The 21,421-nt window shown below is 45.8% G+C and overlaps 1 protein-coding gene across 1 annotated transcript in view; it reads left to right on the forward strand.

Moving 5' to 3' along the window:
• LOC141046798 (uncharacterized) overlaps positions 1-20,460 on the forward strand; it is a 33,258-nt gene extending 12,798 nt beyond the window's left edge. Inside the window, exons 4-11 of the mRNA XM_073541422.1 lie at positions 7,593-7,736; positions 8,187-8,318; positions 9,159-9,210; positions 9,727-9,830; positions 10,255-10,333; positions 18,576-18,717; positions 18,796-18,940; positions 19,459-20,460. Of these exons, the coding sequence (XP_073397523.1) occupies positions 7,593-7,736; positions 8,187-8,318; positions 9,159-9,210; positions 9,727-9,830; positions 10,255-10,333; positions 18,576-18,717; positions 18,796-18,940; positions 19,459-20,266 (1,606 nt within the window). The 3' untranslated portion in view covers positions 20,267-20,460. The remainder of the gene's footprint in view (positions 1-7,592; positions 7,737-8,186; positions 8,319-9,158; positions 9,211-9,726; positions 9,831-10,254; positions 10,334-18,575; positions 18,718-18,795; positions 18,941-19,458) is intronic.
• The last annotated feature ends 961 nt before the right edge of the window (positions 20,461-21,421 follow it).

A 21,421-nucleotide genomic window follows, 5' to 3' on the forward strand; every position in this document is an offset into this window, starting at 1 on the left:
GCGGTGGACCAGATGGAGTGAGAGGGGGTTGGTGATGGTATTGGTCGTGATGGCGTAGATTCAGTGTTGTGTTGCAAAACCATTGTGATTCCCTGAGTGCTTTGAATTATGAGTTGGTTATATGGCATGTGAGTTGTGCTAATCCTGGTATTAGGGAATTTCTTGAACCTAACTTGTGAGATTGTGTAGACTCTTCTGGGGATAATAAAGGTGGAGGACCTGTGTTACTGTGAGGAGACACGAAGAAAAACAAGAAAGAAATCTATAGCTTCCAGAAGCATCTCCAGGACTGTCAAGCAAGGAGAGGATAGCGTTTCACATAGCTTCCGGAAAGAGGTGCGTACCATCGTATAGGACTGCAGGGGGCCCCCAGGACTGGACTAGTCCCCAACGTTACTGTGAGTTTAACCCCGTATGTGGACATGTTAGGGTCCAGGATAGGCTGCAATAGACAGGACGGCAGCCTTGTGGCCTGCGTAGCAGAGGCCAGCTAGGCTATTTTTAGAGTAGCATCATACTGTGTTTTACTGTGTTGTTTTGCCTGTTGGAAAATATATTGTTCTGTGATAGTTGGAGCACCGTGCTATTTGACGGCCCAGCTAAAGAATATCACTCTTGTAAATTGTCTTTTGTCATTGCATACCCCTGCTTACTCCTTCCTATCAATATATTTCTTGCCTTTCAACAAATTTACCCTTTGCTGTATGTACCTCATCTTGTGTACCGTAGTCTCCTTCCCAGTGGTGGTTTCCTCGGCCATCGCTTCAAGTGGCGCTGCGAGCAGGGTGACTGTGACCAAGATGGAGGTAGCAGACAGCAACAGCGGGAATGCTAGTGGTAGTGGGGATGCTGTGGGCATTGGTGGAACCCCTGCAAGGACACTCCCTGTGGGCACCATATTTAGTGTGCCCCTGTCTGACTGGGTGTCCCGGCTGCAAAGCACCCTGAAGATTTATAACATCAGCATAGACCTTGAAGTGGACATTGCTTTGACTGCCCTAGAGGGAGAGGCCCATAGAAATGTCTGTTTACAGCTGGAACTTACCCGTAGTACCCAGAAGGAGTTAGTGAAATTCTTAGAAGAGATCTACGGCGAGACTGCTAGCGCGGGACACCTCCGCGCCAAATTTTTCTCGAGACTGCAGGGGGAAGTATGCGACAGCACTGCAAGAAGTGTTAGTAGAAGTGCAGAGAAAGGAGTCGGATGGGCTTAGTGGCATGGGCTCCAGAGACCAGATACTCCGGGAACAATTCATTCTGGGACTGCACAGCACATCCTTGTGGAGAGCACTGTCAGAATGGGTCCGTGCAGATCCGGCTCTTTCATTTCATCAAATTGTGGCAGAAGAAGTGGCCCGAAGTAAGGAAGACAGTTACGCATCTGGGGTGATGCGTGTCCAGGGCGCCAATACCAGAGGGGACCCAAGTCATCAGGAGGAGCTGGTCCAGGTAGTGCAAGACTTGCAGCGGTCCCTTGTTAATATGCAAGAGAAATTAACCCAGATGGAGCAGAGAATGGGAGACCATCAGTCTAACCCATAGTACTCATACAACTATCCTTCGGCCCGACCTATAAGGGATTACTGGGTGTAAGCTCCCTCCCATCAGGCATCGGAGGCACAAGGACAGGCTCGAGGTGCTCCCCGGTGAAGAGGAAGAATCCAATGCTGGGAAAGTGGAGGACGGGGGCATCTTGCCAGGGACTGTCGGAATTATGCCCAAAGCCAGCAACAGACACCGTTAAACTACCAACCCCTGCAGTAAGGCTGAGTTCACACGTTGTGTTTTTTCGTGTTTTCGTGGCAGTTTTAAACGCGCGATTTTGCCACGAAAATGCAAAAAATAAGCATCCCATGCATTCCTATGGGATTCCGCAATGCTGTGCTAATGCTGCGTTTTTTTCTGTGGCGGAATCGCTTCGCGGTAAAAAATGCAGCATGCTCATTAATTTAGCGGAATCGCAGTGATCCCGCACCCATAGGAATGCATTGTTCTGCTTACTTTCCGCATGTGGCTGTGCACACCATGCGAAAAGTAAGCAGAACATTTGCGGATGGTACCGACGGTCCGGAGGAGAGGAGACTGTCCTCCGGGCTCTGGGCACCATATCCCTGTAAAAAATAGAATTTAAAATAAAAAATATTGTTATTCTTACCTTCCGGTGTCCCGCACAGCCTTCCCACCTCTCTCCACGCTCCTGGTCCCAGTAATCCTTTGCGAGAATTACCGCGATGGAGTCCGTTCTCGCGGGATCGCGACGTCTCGTGACGTCATCGTGAATGACCGCGAGACGTCGCGATCCCGCGAGAACGGACGCCATCGCGGTCATTCTCACAAAGGATTAATGGGACCGGGAGCGTGGAGAGAGTCAGGAAGGCTGCGCGGGACGCCGGAAGGTAAGAATAACAATATTTTTTATTTTTTTTATTATTTTTTACATCCTATCTTTTACTATCTATCTGTATAGGCAGCATCAGTAGTAAAAAGTTGGTCACACTCGTCAAACACTATGTTTGACGAGTGTGACCAACCTGTCAATCAGTTCTCCAAGCGATGATCGCTTGGAAAACGCTAGCATTCTGCAAGCTAATTATGCTTGCAAAATGCTAGTTTTTCCGCGGGAAAATCTCGGGAATTTAAAATGCGATTTTCCCCCGGAATGGAATCCAGAATTCTCACGGTAATTTCCGCGAGAGTTCCGCTACGTGTGAACGTAGCCTAACACGGCACTCTGTGGGGGAGGCGAGGAGAGAGGCCGCACCTCATCATAATGAACATATGATTGCTGGGAGTCTCATCCTGCGTGCTGAATTTGAGGGTGTTCCAGTGGACTGCTTGATAGATCACAAGTGACAACGATGCCAGAAATGTATTTCAAGCAGCATTTTCAGGCCCTTGCCAAGCTAGAGAAGGAGATATTGATCCAGTTGTTTGCTGCCAATCAACAACCGATCCCAGTCACAGGGGTCGTGTGGATGAATTTTCGAATCTGTGGGCAAGAAGTGGGAAAAAAAGGATCCTGCTAGTCCCTGAACCCATCAAAGAAGATGTGCCTGTAGTACTGGGAATGAATATCCTACGAGAACTCGATCAGATAATGTTTACCAAACAGGGACCCAGTTATTGGAAGAAGGCTGCTACACACAAGCCTACTCAAGAAGCCCTTCAGCGACTGATCCGCATCTGTGGGACGCAAAAGAGTGTGCCGTCTTATCAGATGGTAGGGGTCATCAGGGCCCCTGGGAAAGAGTCTGTAATCCTGCCTCCCGAGCAAGAAAGTATATTACACCTTCCAGTGGGGACTCATCGCCATTTTGACGGGCTGGAAGTGATTGTTCAGCCTGTGGTAGGTGGAAGAGTGGACCAAGAAGTCAGGATAGCTCATACGATAGCTGTAGTCAAGCGAGGACTCGTCCCCATAAGAGCTTTGAACGTGGGCCCCGGGGAGGTCACCTTGCCGCAAGGGACAGATCTGGCCCTGGTGTACCTACATAAGGGCGAAGTGGTCAGTCAGAAGATGTCTATCGCCAATAGAAGGCACGGGGTGTACCCTAGCAGTCACTGCGGGGCCCGAAGAGACGCCATCCCCGGAGTGGAATAGACGGGTCATCCTTGATCAAATGGAAGTCGATGTGAAGGCTCTAGGCCCTGAGCGTGTGCAGGCAATAGAAGCTATGCTGTGGGAAAATCAGGCCGCATTTGGGCGACATGCCGAATATTTCGACTGTACCAAAGCCATCACGCACGAGATAACGACCGGGGATGCTCGCGCAAATCAAGAACGATACCGGCAAATCCCACCCAAGATGTACCAAGAGGTAAAGACATTACTGAGGCAAATGCTGGATTCAGGAGTAAGTAATGCAGCGTAGTCAGAGGCCTTGGGCGGCCATAGGGGTGCTCGTCAAGAAGAAGGATGGGACAATCCGGTTCTGTGTAGATTACAGGAAACTCAGTGCCTGCACTCTCCAAGACTCGTACCCGTTACCCCGCATCGAGGAATCCTTGACAGCATTGGGGAAAGCCAAGTATTTCACCACCTTGGACCTAGCAAGCGGATATTGGCAAATGGCTGTGGCAGAGAAAGACAAAGCAAAAACTGCCTTCATCCTCCCTATGGGATTGTTTGAGTTTAACCGGATGCCCTTCGGGCTCTCCAATGCTCCGGACACATTTCAACGGCTGATGGAAAAGTGTGTGGGAGACTTACATTTTGAAGCTACCCAGATCTACCTGGATGACATCATTGTGTTTTCTGCCTCACTCGAAGAACACTTTGCTCGGCTTGGACAGGTACTCGGAAGACTGCGGGCTCATAACCTGAAAGTGAAGCCAAACAAGTGCCACCTCTTCAAGAGGGAGATCGAGTACCTGGGCCACATAGTGTGACAAGATGGAGTTCTGCCCTCATCAGAAAAAGTGGCTGCTATCCTGACCAGTGGCCAGTCCCTCGAACAGTGAGGGAACTTCAGGCCTTCCTTGGGCTCGCCGGGTACTACTGACGGTTTGTCAAAGACTTCGCAAAGATGGCGGGTCCTCTGAATGAGCTGCTGAGGGGGACCACCGGAGTGCCGAAAAACCAGTGCATCCCTTGGGACCAGAGACAAGATGAGGCTTTCCAGGCTATAAAGAATGCTCTTACTTCAGCCCCAATTTTGGCCTACGCAGATTTCGATCAACCGTTCCTGTTGTACACAGATGGTAGCCTTGGTGCAGTACTTTCTCAAATACAGGATGGACATGAGAGAGTCATCGGGTATGCCAGTAGGTCCCTGCGAGACAGCGAAAGAAACCCCCACAATTACAGTTCTTTCCGGTTAGAGCTCCTGGCCTTCGTATGGGCCATTACAGAGAAGTTTGCAGACTTCCTGACAGGAACCAAGATTCAAGTTTGAACAGACAATAATCCCCTTGCCCACCTTGAGAATGTTAAGTTGGGGGCCTTGGAACAACGGTGAGTGTCTCGCCTAGCCAAGTTTGACTTTACCACCCGTTATCGCTCTGCTACTGAAAATGCAAATGCTGACGGGCTGTCACGAGTGACGGTGGAAACTCCAGTGGGGGACCTCGATGAACAACTCAAAGAGGAAGAAACCCCAGATTTCTGTAAGTTTAGGCCCCCAGCGGTTGCGGTCCAGTCAAGTAGGGAGGCCTGCGCACTACCCCAATCCCTGGAGAGAACCAATGAGGAATGGGGATATATTCAGGACGAAGACGAAGGGCTGAGATAGATGAAATGGTGGGTAATGCAGAAGAGGAAGCCAGGCAAACAAGAAAGAGATAGTTTGGACGCATAGATGAAGAGTGTCTTACACCAGTGGGATAGGCTGGAAGTGCGAGAATCAGTGTTATATCGTAAGAGACACCAGCCAAAAGATATGGAAGTAAGATATGGAAGTAAGGTGGCATGTGGTCTTCCCAGGAGGAATAGCCCAAGAAGTGGCTAAAGAAGCCCACAAATTCAGAGTCCACTTCGGGTCCACAAAGACCTACCAGTGGTTACACCGGTACATGTACTGTCCCCGCTTGTAGTCTGTGGTGGAGGAGGTTTGCTGGAAATGTCGGGTATGTGACCTCATTAAGAGTACTGAACAGAGGGCACCCATCCAAACCATACAACCTAAGGAACCGCTAGAAGTCTTGATGATCAGCTATCTTCTCATGGGACACTCAGCCCGGGGGCTACAGTACTGTTTGGCAATGACCGACCTTTTCTCCAAATTCACAGTAGTCACCCCGACTAGAGATCAGACTACAGAGTCAGCGGCGCGCGCCATCTGTCAAGACTTCATCTGAGAGTATAGGAGCCCAAAGCGCATCCACTCTGACCAAGGTGCATATTTCTAAGGCAAGGTGATGGAAGAACTGTATCATTTGTATGGCATCGAGCGGTCCCGGACCATCCCTTACCATCCTCAAGGCAATGGAGCATGTGAACGCTTCAACCGTACCTTACTTCAAATGCTGAGGACATTGGAGGAGGATAAGAAGGCATGCTGACCAGACTTCCTGCCAGAGTTGGTCTAGACCTACAACAATTGGGTCCTCTCCACCACGGGTTACACCCCATATCTGTTGCTGTTTGGAAGAGCTGGACGAGAGATCATTGAGTGGAAGTTGAACCAGCCAGAGGAACTGATAGAGCGAAATGTCACTTCATGGGTGAAAGAACATCGGCAATGATTGCAAATGATACGGCAGCTGCAGGAAAAAGAATATACGGGCCGTAAACCGATTCAAAAGATACCGCTCCAGCCCGGGGATCGCGTATTAGTCAGAGAGAAATGCCCCAAGGGTAAACTAAGCGAGAGATGGGAAGTACAGTCTTACAGGATACACCAGCGAGTGTATGCTGACGGCCCGGTCTTCAAGGTGCAGGTTGAAAGTGGGGCGTCCACCCCTAGGGTACGCCACAGAAATATGCTACGGCCATGCTGATCTGAAGCCCGTTCTGTACCATTGCTGCCTGAAGGCGCTGCTCCCCTTCCTGAACCTGTTTTGCCTGCTAGTGAAATAAATGCAGAATGGTGGACCTGCCCTGACACCGTGGGGGTCCTCAGGTGGACAGAGAAGGTAATCTTTTGGATGTACCACTACCACACGTGACAACGAATCCTGAAAAGAGCCTACTACGACTCCTGCAGCAAGTGTTCCTCTGGAAGATAGTCAAGACTTCCGGACATCCCAGAGGTCTACTGCAGGGGTTCCACCAGTCTGATATGTAGAACAGTGTTCTCTGTCTGTTTTACAACTTGTGTTGCCTCCCCTATAGGTGCTGTTTCGCATTGCAAGTTTCTTCATCACACTGCAATCTTGTTACTGTGATGGCCGAGGATAACCATCTTTAAATAGGGAGGCATGTAAGGGGTGATGTTGCTATGGACAGTAAGAGATACACTGCCACTTTAAGAGACAGCACCCCCCTTGGCTGGTGTGATGGTACATTCTGTCTCCCCTGCAAAAGACTGTGTGTGTTGTTCTGCAAAGACTGGTGAGGGGAGGGGTTTTGGCTCCTGTATGCAGATTCTGAGCTGAAGACGCTGCAGGGGCTGGTGTGCCTGCAACTGTGAGAAGAAGACGCATAGCTTGAGACTGACTGAACTTGTGAGATTGTGTAGACTCTTCTGAGGATAATAAAGGTGACTGTCCTGTGTTACTGTGAGGAGTCACGAAGAATAACAAGAAAGGAATCTACAGTTTCCAGGAGCATCTCCAGGACTGTCAAGTAAAGAGAATATCACGTTTCACAGAGCTTCCGGAGAGACGTGCGCACCATCGTATAGGACTGCAGGGGGCCCCCGGGACTGGACTAGTCCCCAACATTACTGTGAGTTTAACCCCGTATGTGGACATGTTAGGGCCTAGGATAGGCTGCAATAGACAGGACGGCAGCTATGTGGCCTGCGTAGCAGAGGCCAGCTAGGCCATTGTTAGAGTAGCATCATACTGTGTTTTACTGTGTTGTCTTTCCTGTTGGAAAATATATTGTTCTGTGATAGTTGGAGCACCGTGCTATTTGACGGCCCAGCTAAAGAATATCACTCCTGTAAATTGTCTTTTGTCATTGCAAAGCCCTGTTTACTCCTTACTAGACTTCTTCGCTCACCAGTGGCAATTCAGTCAGGCTTACACCTTTCCTCCAATCCTGGTCTTACCAAGGACTCTACAGAAGACAAGATGCTAACAGACCAGAGTAATTCTAGTGGCACTCCCCTGGCCGAAGAGAAGCTGGCAAGGTACCATAACTAGCCTGTGTGTAGACGGGGCTCTAATCCTTCCATCAATCGAGGATCTCCTGTACCAGGGGCTGGTCTATCACCCAGACAAAGAGAACTTGCATCTAGTGGTTTGGCTTCTGGGTTCTCGATTCTGAGGGTCAAGGGTTTCTCTGAGAGAGTCATCAACACAATACAGAACAGTGGGAAGCTGGTGACAAATGCCATATGCCAAAAGACCTGGAAGACGATTGTGTCATGGTGTGACCCGGATCGGCCAGATCCCCAACAGGCCAATATCGCCCAGATCCTAGGTTTTCTGCAAGATGGCTTAGAAAAAGTACTCAGACTCAGTACTCTTAATGTACAAGTGGCAGCATTGAGCTTATACTTTGACCAGACCCTTGCGGAACATTGGTGGGTGAGATGGTTCATGACAGCATCTACACGGCTTTGTCCTGGATTGGTCAGTCTGGTCCCCACCTGGGACCTCAATATCATCCTTAAAGGATTAACGCTACCACCATTTGAGCCCCTACCATCGATAATGTTGGATAAGCTGGCCTGGAAGATGGCGTTCCTGGTGGCAATCACAACGGCCAGGCGAGTGGGGGAGTTACAGGCTCTTCCTGAGAATATTAGAAGACCAGCTGGTGTTTCGACTTGATCCTTAATTTTTGCCAAAAGTGGTTACAGACTTTCATAGAAATCAGGATATAGTAATACCTTCCTTCTGCCAGAACCCAAAAAAAGAAGAGGAGTTTCATTCTCTTGATGTAAGGAGAGTGGTCCTACATTATCTCCACATAACCAAAGAGTGGAGGAAAGATAAAAACCTCTTTATTAAACCCTATGGCCAGAATAGGGGAAAGAAAACATCCAAGACTACGGTGACAAATAGGATAAAGAGAGCAATATTTGAAGCTTTTCAAGTTCAAGATTTCACACCTCCACAGAAGTTCACAGCTCATTCTACCAAAGCAGTAGCAGCTTCATGGGCAGAAAAAGCAAGCGCCTCTTTCGAACAGATATGCAAAGCCGCTACCTGGTCATCTGTCCACACCTTCATCAGACATTATAGACTTGATTTAACATCCGTCAAAGATCTATAGTTTGGGAGAAAGATTCTCCAGGCGGTTGTCCCTCTATATACATTAGTCTTTGGTATTCCTCCTGTGTCCTGTCGTGGGGGGTTAATAGAGAAAATAGAATTAGACTTACTTTTAATTCGGTTTCTAATAATCTACCATGACAGCACATGTAATTCCCACCCTTTTACTCAATTATTGGATCTAGTAGTAATAAATATGTTAAAGCATTCATACTATTGTGGTCCTTTATAATAACACTGGGGTAAGGAGGTGGGAGGTGCTATTTGACCTCTTTCATATTTCCTTTCCCTATTAGGATGAGATGACATCTTCCTATGTGCTGTCATGGTAGGTTATTAGAAACTAAATTATCGGTAACGCTAATTCTATTTTCCGTGTTTTGGGTACGTTTTTGATTGATTTGAATGAAGTCAATGGTGAAAAACACCGGGCCAAAAACGCACAGAGAATCGACATACCGCAGACTATTTTCTGCACCTAATCTACAAGTCAAAATAATCAACGTGTGCATGTGTGGCGCCCTGTGTCTTTGCCGCCACAAAATGGTCAAATATGTACTCTGTTGTATGTGTTTTGTAAATGATGGGAGTTATGCTTTCTCTGCTGGAGACAACTGCAAACACACAATTTTACCTCACTCCCTTGCTTCCCTGAAGCTTAGAGCTTTGGAGACATACCCTAACTGGGAGGGGAGGAGTTTAGTGAGTTGTTGTTCTGTGGAGAAGACGGTGAGGAGAAAATGGAGATTGTTCAGTGAGCAGTGACATGTGCTCTCCCCTGGAACAATGCTGAGGAAAATCAGGGTTTCAGCCCCTTGGCCATCTATGCTTCTAGAGTGAGATGGTAAGCTGAGAGATTGTGTGAGTTTATACAACCAACTGTGAAGTTTCTTCTCTCAGGTGAACTACAGCAACAAAAGAATCAGTGAGGAATTGAGCAAGGAGAAACTTGTGCTTCACACTGGATTCAAGCTGCAAGTTGCCAAGAGGAGAAAACACAGTGAGTAAGTGGCTGTACTGAAAGTTTCAGACTCTAGGAAACCTTGGTCCCTGAAGGGATTAGAACAGCAGGAAGTTTACACCAAGTTTCAGCAGAGAGAAGGATAACTCCCATCATGCAGAGCAGACTGTAAATCTGGTGAGAGTTGTATTTGTCCTCTGAACTGCATCTGGACTTCAGTAAATGATAAAGTGGCATTCCTTGTCTCCTGCCTTGTTACTCCATGCCATCTACTTCATCACTATCTCTGGGGGGTCAGCCCTAGTTGGAGGGGGTTAAACACCTGCACTGCCATCACCATCTACCGCCCAGGGATCATCTGCAGTGCCGGCATCCTACAGTCGAACACTCCAACTGGCGTCACATACTCTTTTTCAAATTTCTTTTATTTTTCTTTTATTTTTTAACCCCCATTTCACTGTCCCCAGAGCACAGACACAAGGCACGGCTGCCAACCCCATGACCATGAATCCATCGCTGCCCGGCGACCTGAGTACCCCGCTCTGGGTGAGACACATGACACTTCAGGTTTCTCAGTCACTTTACTGCCATCATGTTTTGCTTCAGGTTTTGTCACAAATCCACGCAGAAAAAACAAGACAAAACCGCACCACATTTGCAATGTGTGCACATACCTTAAAAGTACCACTGTAAAGTACACTGTATTTCTAGTGAATGCCTTCTCTTAGAAAATCCTTGTAAGAAATGGTTACTTCTATAGTTTTAGAAACATATTTGGATGCTTTGGTGACATTTCTTAGAGAACTGCATGTTAACGTTACCTTTATTAGTAAGGCAGAGGTGTACCTAGGTTTTCCGGCAACCGGAGCAAAAATTCAGTTAGCCCCCTTCCAGAGTGGCTGGAGTAGTCCTAATTTATATGCGATTTGCACACTTACAGTCACGTGCCGACGAGCGGCTCTTCCTAATTCTCTCAATGTTCAATGAAAAACTGAGAGAAGCTAGTTGTCATGTGACCATAAGTATGAAAATCGCTTATGAGTGAAGTGGCCTTGTGATAACTGCTGGAACCAGCAAGCAGAACTGAATCCTGACAGTGAGTATATTACACGCTGTTAGGATTAGCTGCAGGACTTCATTTTATAGTTGAAGGGCTTGCCCAGGTTTCAGATTTAAGTCTGCAATCACTCTAGATGACTGTAGGCTTCTGAATTATCAAAGCGCATGCACCGCACACTTGTAAGGTATATGCACACGTTGCAGACTGGTCTGTGGAATTTTCTGCAGAGAATCTGCACCTCTTGGCAGAAAACGGAGATAAAAATCTGTGCATTTTTTATGCAGATTTTCATGCATTTTTTTCATGTGGATTGTATGCGTTTTTGTAACCTAAATAAAGATATGTTATTTAACAAAAAAAAAGATTTGTGCTGTCTAGAGATGAGCGACTTTACCTTTTTTAGGGTCGAATCGAGTTTCATGAAACCCGACTTTCTCAAAAGTCGAGTCGAACGAAATCGGCCGACTATAGTGAAAAGTCGGGGGTCCGACTGAAACACGAAGCCCAATGCAAGTCAATGGGGAAGCAAAGTCGACATGGAATGGAGGACAGTAAGCACACCTACAGTGCCCATTTCAATGCCAACATCAATTCTTATCACTTAAGATTGTCAACCTTAATTTACTTTATAATAATAGTTACGCATTGAAAACTGGGGGTTATTTGGCTAAAGTTGTGGGGGGGTAGGGCTGGCTCCAAGTTTTCGTGTGCCCCGGGCCAAAGAGTGTCAATGCGCCCCTTTAATACATACCACAATTCATGATGCTCCGATACGGCACAGAAATATAGGTATAGTACAATGAAAAATACTTCACTTCTTACATGACATGACTGGTAGGTATTTTACATTCTACAATAGCTCAAAAAAGGGACAGTAAATTACTCCATACAGTATTAGGCCACCACATGGTAAGTCCGTCTAGAATAATGAGCCCCATATATTTCTTCATACAGAATCATTGGTCCCATATAATGTTCCATACAGTATATGATGAGCTCCACATAATGCTACAGTATATGATGGTCTCCATGGATGATGCTCCAGTGTGTTATGGGCCCAAATAATGCTCCATATATAATGGGCCCCATTTCTAATGCTCCAGTGTATAATGGGCCCCATAAATGCTGCTCCAGTGTCTGATGTCCCCCATTTGGAATGCTCCAGTATATGATGGGCCTCATGGATGATGCTCCAGTGTATGCTGGGCCCAAATAATGCTCCATATATAATCTGACCCATTTAGAATGCTCCAATATATGATGGGCCCCATGGATGATGCTTCATTGTGTTATGGGCCCAAATAATGCTCCATATATAATGGGCCCCATTTCTAATGCTCCAGTGTATGATGGGCCCCATAGACGCTGCTCCAATGTCTGATCTGCGCCATTTAGAATGCTCCAGTATATGATGGGCCCCATGGATGATTCTCCAGTGTCATATGGGCCCAAATAATGCTCCATATATAATCTGCCCCATTTAGAATGAACCCAGGCATGGTATGTGAAAAGAGCTCCATGGAGTAATCTGAAGTGTGGGCTGCCGCATCCTTCACTTTTGGTGTGGGTGAAGGACCCAAGGAAAGGGGTTGCTCCTGACCAGAAGCCTGCACTGACGACTCAGTGCTTGCATTTTTTGAAACTTCAGAAAAGGATGCAATAGAGCTGGAGGCTGTTTCAGCAATGTAAGGCAAAACCAGTTCCTGATGCTCCGGCTTTAAAAGCAGTTTACCTACTCCCAGAAAAGGGAGCCTTACAGGCCTTCCGGAGCCAGACCATGACGCAGGCTCAACACCTCCTGCCTTAGCTGCTATTGTGCTTTTGGCACTATGAGCAGATGCACCACCACCACCATCAGTACCAGCTGGCCCCCCACGGCCACGTCAGCGGCCTCTTCCACCATACTTACTAATTTTTGTGAAAATGTACCCAAAATACCTGCAGATATATGGTACTGTATCAGAAGCGTACAGCTCTATACAGTCAAGGGATAATTGTAAATCTCTGTATATATTTCATGAGTCATACACAGACGCTCACAGGCTCAGTATGGATTACACAATAATATAAAAAGTTGAAAAAGGGTACAGTATCACCAGATACAAGGTATATACAGTATAGTTTAAACATTCTGAATCTCTGTATATATTTCAGGACACAAACACTCTCAGGCCCAGTATGGATTAGAAAAGAATATAAAAAGCAGTAAATAGGTAATGTATCACAAGCATACAGCTGTATACAGTGTTGGTGTAATCTTAAATCTCCAACTATATTTCCGGAGTAACAAACAGACGTTCACAGGCTCACTATGGATTACACCAGAATCAAAATAGCAAAAAAGGGTACTGTATCAGAAGCGTAGAGCTGTATACAGTGTCGGGCAAATGTGAAATCTCGGTATATATTTCTGGAGTCACCCTCAAACGCTCACTCAGTCTGGATTTGACCATAATACAAAATGTTGAAAAAAAAGGTACTGGATAACAAGATAGCAAGTATATATATATTATAGGGTACACTTTAAATCTCCGTATAGATATTCCCGTAGTCACCCTCAGACGCTAACTCAGTATGGATTTGACAGTAATACTAAATGTCAAACAAAGGTACTGTATAACAAGACAGAAGCTGTATATAGTATAGGGTAAAATTTTTATCTCTGTATATATAGAAGGAGGAAACCACACACGCTCGCTCAGTATGGATTATAAGGTAATAAAAAATTTAGAACAAAGGTACTGTATCAGCAGATACCTGGTGTATCCAGTCTAGGGGTAATTGTAAATTTCCATCTATATTTCCAGAGTCAGACACAGACACTCACAGGCTCAGTATGGATTACATCAGAATATAAAAAGTAGAAAAAGGGAAATGTATTCAAAGCGTACACCAGTATACATTGCTGGGGTACTTTTAAATCTTCGTATATATTTCAGTCTCAGCAAGCCAGTCCAGACTTTCTGCTACTGGAAACTAGATGGATACAAGTACAGACGGAAAGTCGAGTGTTTGAAGAAATTTGGGAATTACTGATAACGGGAAAACCTCCCGGTAGATTTCGCAGAGGCGATGCTGATCCTCAAATACTTTGTCTGTGGAGACAGCGAAAACGGTTATTTGTGAAGAAAGGATTGCTGTATCGCAGTAGCGTGGATCCCATCACCGTTACTCGTCTCCATCAAATTGTGAACACAGGGAGAGATGTAGACATGGTCCTCACTCCCTATCATGATGTGTCTGATCACTTTGGAGTGCAAAAGACAGAAGCCAGAGGCTGTAGGCGATTCTATTGATTTGGCATGAGGTGAGACATTGAAAAATGGTGGCAGGAATGTCACACATCTGTGACTGGGAAAACTGATCATAAAGCACCACTGCATTCAATTGTGAGTTGACGTCCATTACAAATGGTAGCCATTGATCATCTGAAGGTAGAGGCCAGCAGGACAGGACATAGCTACATCTTAACCATCATCGATCAGTTCACCAAATTTGTAGTGGCCATCCCTGTGAAGGATTTAACTGCCCAGACTACACAGCGGTGGAGCAGGGAGAGGTAAGAATTGCAACTTGCAAGTGCTGTGGCCATGACCAAGCAGGGGGGGCACACTCGTGGGCAATGGTACTGGCACAGGGCCCCTCATAGTACGCTGGTGTGTCTGATAGCGAGTGGGCTCCCTCACTGTCAGAGACACTGTATTGTACTATGAGGGACCCTGTGCCAGTGCCATTGGCCAAGAGTGGGCCCACCCACCTGTTCAGAGCAACGGCACTTGCCCGGGTGCGCCAGGTGGTGACCCCAGCCCTTGGGGGGCAGCCCAGTTAGGGAGGTTTCAAAAATGACATACGTTGATGTGTAGGCTGTACATTCAGCAGCTGCAAATGGAGGAATTTGACAAGTCCGAGGAAGAGGAGGACAAAAGCGAGCCAAATTTCTGGCAACCTATGTGTCATCAGGGGAAGGTGGGACAAAATCCTTTGAAACCCATGCATGGTTCATTTTAATGAAGGCTAGATCAACATTTTGGGTCAACAGCCGGGTTCTTTTTTCTGTCAGGATTGATCCAGCAGCACTGAAGACTCTTTCAGAAAGCACATTAGCAGCAGGGCAAGCGAGCTCCTGTAAAGCATATTGTGCCAATTCAGGCCAGGTGTCCAGTTTACAGGCCCAATAGTCAAAGGGGAATTGTTATGAATGGGTCACCGAGGAGGAAAACTAAACAAGCTAAGTCACAGAAAACCCTGAAGTCACTAGACTTCTCTCACTATATCAGCACTCTGAAATATTCTGAAACAGAGCAAAAAGGAGGCCAATCTAATAAGGGACAAAAAGGAAATTGGCAAATACAGATAAATAAGAGTGGAAATTTAGCACAGCCCCAGCCGGGGCTGGCTGACCACACAAAAAACTGAATAGACCAACAAAATCAAGTGTGAACATTAGCAGAAACACTTATCTTGAGATGATTGGAACAGAGCTGAAAACCAAGACCTGAAAAGCCAGAAGGAATCACCAGCACGAGAATAGGGCGTCGGCTGTATTAATTCCAGTCTGAGATTCCAGAGATCCAATCGTTATCCTCATCATCATCAGGTGGCAGATCTCTACTAATTTAATCAACCTCACTACCTCCTGTTACCACCAGAGGGAGCCCGGAAGGAGAACTCACAACTGGTAGACCAGAAAATGAGTTCACAACAGGGAATGACCTGTGAGGGAGAACATCGATATGGGAGAAGTAGTGTTAGGCGTCGGATTTCCAGCGCTGCACAGCGGGAATCCCGAGCCTTGCCTCTGACGGTCTCCCATTCCTCCCCAGCCGCAGAGGAGCTTGCTCAGCAAACTCGTCGGTCCCGGCGCTCTGTCCAGACCAGCTCCGTGGGTTTGCTTGCTGCTGCCACCCCTGGTTCAGCTTTGGCAATGCATGCTGCTCAGCAGCAAGATCCTCCAGGGCCTAAGTCCTAATGTCGGGCCACTGAGCATGCCTGTGGAGTGATCTCCCATTGGAGATCAAAGGTCATGTGCTCAGGTCCTGCTCGTGTTCGGATTGGCCCATCCGAGAAGCAAGGAGGATCATGGACGCCTGCGGCTATAAAAGGTTCGCATGGCCGCTCGGCCATGCGCTAAGATAGACTCAAATAGTTTGGTGTGTATGATGATGGATGCATGTATCTGGTGTCTGACTCATTATGAAACCCCTACCCTTTGATACGTCTGTTGTTAGGGTTTAGGCTGCGTTCACACGATCAGTTTTTTTCGCGTTTCCGCGGCGGTATTTACCGCACGTTTCTGCCGCGAAATCGCAAAAAATAAGCATGCCATGCAATCCTATGGGATTCCGCTCTGTTGTGCTAATGCTGCGTTTTTTTCCGCGGCGGAATCGCATCGCGGAAAAAAACGCAGCATGCTCATTAATTTTGCGGATCCGCGACGATCCCGGCCCCATAGGGTTGTATGGGATCGCATATAAACCGCATTTTTAAATAAAAATAGCATCTTTTTCGCGGTAAATACCGCATGCGGCCAGGAAATGTCATCTAGCCCATCCCATCATGCCATGCAAGGACCATCCCATACAGGAAGAAGGAAATCCCATAATCCTTTCCTTCTTCCTGTATCATGGCTGGCGCTGCAGGCATGGAGTGGTACGACCGGATGGAGCTGAATGTCCCCTTCATGATTAGCGTGGTGAGTGTGTGTGCGTGGTGTCTGTGTATGTGTCAGTGTTTGGTGTATATGGCGTGGATGTGGTGTATGGGGCGTCTGTGACCGCTGCTGGGCCTGCTATCTGCCATAGGCCGATAGGACTACTAGTCCCATCGGCCTATGTGTGTTCCCATACAGTAGTGCCAGCAGGCTCAGCGCAATGGGAGCAGTATTTCCCATTGCGCCGTTCCTGCTGTGAATATTTTTTTATTTTCCCTGTCCCCCGCCAATATTTAATTTTAGGGCCTCCATTAATGCGCCTTTTTAATTCCTGCCTCCCCCCATATATATATTTATTTATCATTTTTTCCCCCATCATCCTTTATTTATTTTTTTTTTTAAAGTGTCAAATAATTTTTTTTCATTGGTGGCCAGTGTTTACCTGTGGAAAAAAATTATAATTACCTGTCCCCGACGTCGCCACCTAAAAAAAAAATAAAAATAAAAAACCCCTACTCACCTATTCTGCTAATTCCCCGAAGACCATGCTCAACCTAAATAAAAATGTAAAAAAACAAACCACAAAAATACCTACCCTCCGCAGCATCCCATAAAAACGAGTGTCCCACGAAGATCTAAAGTTTAGAGCAGCCACATAACATGTGGCCGCTCTAAACTCCCGACGCCGCTACAATGAGCGGGGCCGTAAAGCGCCCCGGCTCATTGTTTACCGACTTCACCCGAAGTCAGCTCGCGCTGCTCGGGTGAACTCGGGCGGTCCGGTCTGCGCATGCGCAGACTACCATGCTGTCCTGAGATGAACTCAGGACCGTGGGAAAATTTCTCACACTCCTGGGCTGATCTCAGGTCAGCAATGAATGTTTTTTTTTTTTTTTTCTCTTTCTTCAATGGATGGATTGGGCGAGAAATAAAAAATGGTCAAAAACAAGTTGTCTTATTTTCAATAAAAATTTTTAAAAATATTGTTTGTGTTAATTTTTTTAACCCTTCATTAATATATGGTTAATAATGGATCGGCGTCTGATTGACGCCCATCTGTTATTAACCCGGCTTAATGTCACATTCCAATTGCAATGTGACATTAACCCCTTATTACCCCATATGCCTCTGGCTGTGGGAAGAGAGAGGGTTAAGTGCCATAAAAGGCGCATCTTACAGATGTGCCCTTTATGGGGTGTCTGTCGGCAGATTTTTGTAGCCGGGGGGGCCAAAAAAATGGTCCCTTCTTAGGCTATTTAAATCTGCCGTCACTCACCTGCTTTTCCCTCTCTGGTGTCTAAAATTGCGCGGGAGCCCACGCCAAATTTTTTCTAGATTATACACCGAAATTGAACCCCTAAATTAGAAAAAAACATATTTAACACCATTAATAAACAACATAACATTGATGACTTCATGTCAACCATATTTTTAATTTTGTGTATATATTTTAAAATCAAGGGTCAGGCATTGGATTCGGTGTTAAATAAAAAAATATATTGTTTCTAGGGTTGCATTTCGTGCGCGTCCATGCGCATGCGTTCTGCATCCCTATGTTTAATTTTTTTCAGCATGGTGTTGTGCACGTACCTTTTTTTTTAAATTTTGGTTTTTGAACAGTACGCCATGGCACAGCGTACGTAAACGGTATTATTTTTCCTCCGCCTCACCTGTGTTTTTTTTTAAAAAAAAAGGTCATTTGTGTGGCAAGGACACGCTGTAGCGTGGATTGCCATGCGCACGTCAGCTTTTTTAGTATCATGCCTGAACATGGTTATAGAATAGTATTAACTCATGCGTCTATAATAAAAACTCAAAGGCGCTACTGTGAAACTCGCCTTAGCCATGGAGAATTGGTGTGGTGTTAGGGAAAGCGTATAAGGCCATCCTTGCCGTATCTTTTGTTACACAGGTGTCATACAGAGAGTGTGGGGTTTGGCATTGTGTTAGGCCTAGGTGTGTTTTAGTGTGGCTATATATCTCTACATGTGTTGACCAAATTATAGAGATAAAACGGACTTTTGTATTTCACATTACTTTGAAATAACACGTATTAACACGGAATTTTCACTTTCCAGATAGAGAAACATCCTGAAGTGTGGGACCGCGCCAGCGAGGCATACAAAGGAACATACAATAAAAGGGATGCTTGGCCAGCAATAGTGACGGAAATATATCCGCAGTGGCCTGACCTTCCAAGAGCTGGGAAAAAACAGATTAGTAAGTTTGTATTATGAGTACTAAGTTGGCCTGTAATTTTTGAAATTAAAGTAATGTTTTTATTTGATTTCATTGCAGTGGATGATGTTAAAAATCGTTGGCGCTCCATAACAGACAGGCTGGTAAAGTCTATGAAAACACCAAGCGGAAGTTCACCTCCTAGAAAGAAGGTTCCATTTGCAGATCTGCTGCAGTTTGTTTTAACCAGCAGGAATTTGCGGAGGTACATTGCGCTTTGATAACTGGGGTTATATATGGCTGTTGTCAAAACAATGGATATACGGTGGCTCTAGATGATGACTGGACATTTGTAGTTGTTGTCGTAGTGCGGTGTGTCTCTTTGACAAAACAATGGGGGAACATTGATTTTTGGTAAGCGGAAGTTGAGACTCTGTTGAAAATAGACAAATGAAAACGTAAAAAAAAAAAAAAAAAAAAGTAGCACAAAGGTACAAAATGGCCACATAAGATGGTAAAGATATAATGATCCTTGTTTTGGCTCCAAAATGCTCCATAGATTCTTCCCAAATATGCTAGGCCATAGACTATGTCCCCATATGCTGCTACCCATCTTTGATCACTTGTTTATATTCCGTGAGGTATACTTGATGCTCCAAAAAAGACCCTAAAATCGCATGTCATTCCCGAGTGTATCCATTATTTATTTATATTTCTGCTCAGTTATAAAGTTTGACTCTTGTTTTTTGGTGTATAATAATTTAGTTGTTCTTCCTTCTACAGAACGGATGGAAATATCAGTCCCGGGACGTCAATGGACACTGAACAGAACAGCTCGGAACAGGGTCAGGCCGAGGAGGTCCTGGACATGTCTTCCTCTCCAGGTCCTCCGAATGACAGGCCCTCTTCAGCCATTTCCTCCACAGCATCCGAACCTTCTGGTTGTGGTTCCTGTTTGGACACCAGTGTGTCCTCTGTCGTGGAGGAGGCGTCTGGCTCCACTGTTAACGCTACTGCATCTGCCGCTAGCAGTACCCCAGGTGGTGGTGTGTCAAGGCGCACTTGGATACGGGCAGGTTCTGGCGGTCCCGTGTCATCGACAAGGGTAGCACAAAAAAAAGGGACAACAACTGAGAATTCCGCTAGTGCAATTCAACAACTCACTAGCAGAACACTCAGTCTTATAGATAATGTCAGACATCAAGATGAACTAGACACTTTTGGGGTAAACATAGCCAGCCGCCTGAGGTCCATGACACGGGACCGTCAGAATTTAATAATGTCAGCTGTACATGTACTTATTATGTCTGTTGACACAGCATCAATTCCAACACCTTCCAATGACATAATCACTGGGATTATGAACCTTTGTAATCCCCGCAGTGTGCCACCACCACCACCAGCAGCAGATGCATCGCAGCGGTTTGGACCCGCGCCATCCTTTCGTCCGGAACATCCAGATTCATTGGTTTATGGCCGCCCAAATCCATCACAAACTATTGGACAACATGGAAACTCTCCAATGAGTCAGGTGTTGTCTCAAAATCTATACCCCTCGTATAGCTACGATCCAGACTACCAACAATTTTGATGCTTGGTTAATCAATAAGTAATTAGTCGGGTCCAAAAACCTCCGTAGCCACCAGACACCTTGCCTGTCCTGTTGACAGGGTTACATTATTCCGACAATGTTTGTCGTTATGTTGTAGTATGTTTCATACTGTTTTTTTACTTGTGGTTTATACAAGTTTGTTACTGTTTATATAAAAAATAATGGTTTCAAGACTCTGTGTGTGTGTGTAAATATATTTTCAGTGCAAAAGACTACTCACTGTAATGAAGCAATAAACACTTGCATTTAGATGAGTCCTCTCCTCTACTAGATTGCCCAACGTGACATACTTTGTTTTTTAATTATACCACAAAAACAGTTGAAATTTTTGGTTAGTCATTCATACACCCACAACGGACAACGCAGACTTCAACAAAATCAGCTGTGGACATAAACTCTACTCACAACACGCTGCATCCTCACTACTATTGGAGCTAACAGCTCAACCAACCACCGTACTGCTGTGACACCCCAAACTACTGCCTCCTTTGTGTACTGTAGTGATATTTGGTATGTTACCCCTTGTAAAGTAACGCACCATGGGCTATATGTTTAAATTAAAAGCAATTATAGTATATATGTTCTGAAAATTGAGTGTAGTGGAAAATGGTGGTGTGTAAAGAATCGATTTTCACAGAGGCAAGATTACTGTTTAACAACCGAAAATTTTATTAATTTTTAACATTTTGGCAAAAATTTTTGATCAACATAGAACTCGGTTGCTTGGGATCAATCATCATTTCTTTTCTCATGTACAGGCTGATCAACACCGGCACTGGAGTATTGCCAGTGCACGGCACCTTCAGGACTCATGAAGTAGTCTGTGAAGGTTTCTCGCACACGCACCCCCGAGTTAGAAAGCCTTCCATGACCCGAGGTTTCGACTGCAACTAATTCAGACACCTGTGACTCCTCATCTACCTCTGTTCTGTATTCTTGAAGGTAGTTGTGGAGTACACAGCACGCCTTAATTACAGTGTCAACAGTGTCAGTCTCTAACTGGATGGCTGTGTGAAAGATACGCCACTGACTACACATGATCCCAAAGGCGCATTCCACATATCTTCGTGCACGGCTCAGCCGATAATTAAAAATCCTCCGCCGGTCATCCAGTGTCCTTCGTGGGTATGGTCG

Source organism: Dendrobates tinctorius, unplaced genomic scaffold, assembly GCF_039654945.1.
Source record: "Dendrobates tinctorius isolate UK_male_01 unplaced genomic scaffold, ASM3965494v1 ptg000120l, whole genome shotgun sequence".
Lineage (NCBI taxonomy): Eukaryota > Metazoa > Chordata > Amphibia > Anura > Dendrobatidae > Dendrobates > Dendrobates tinctorius.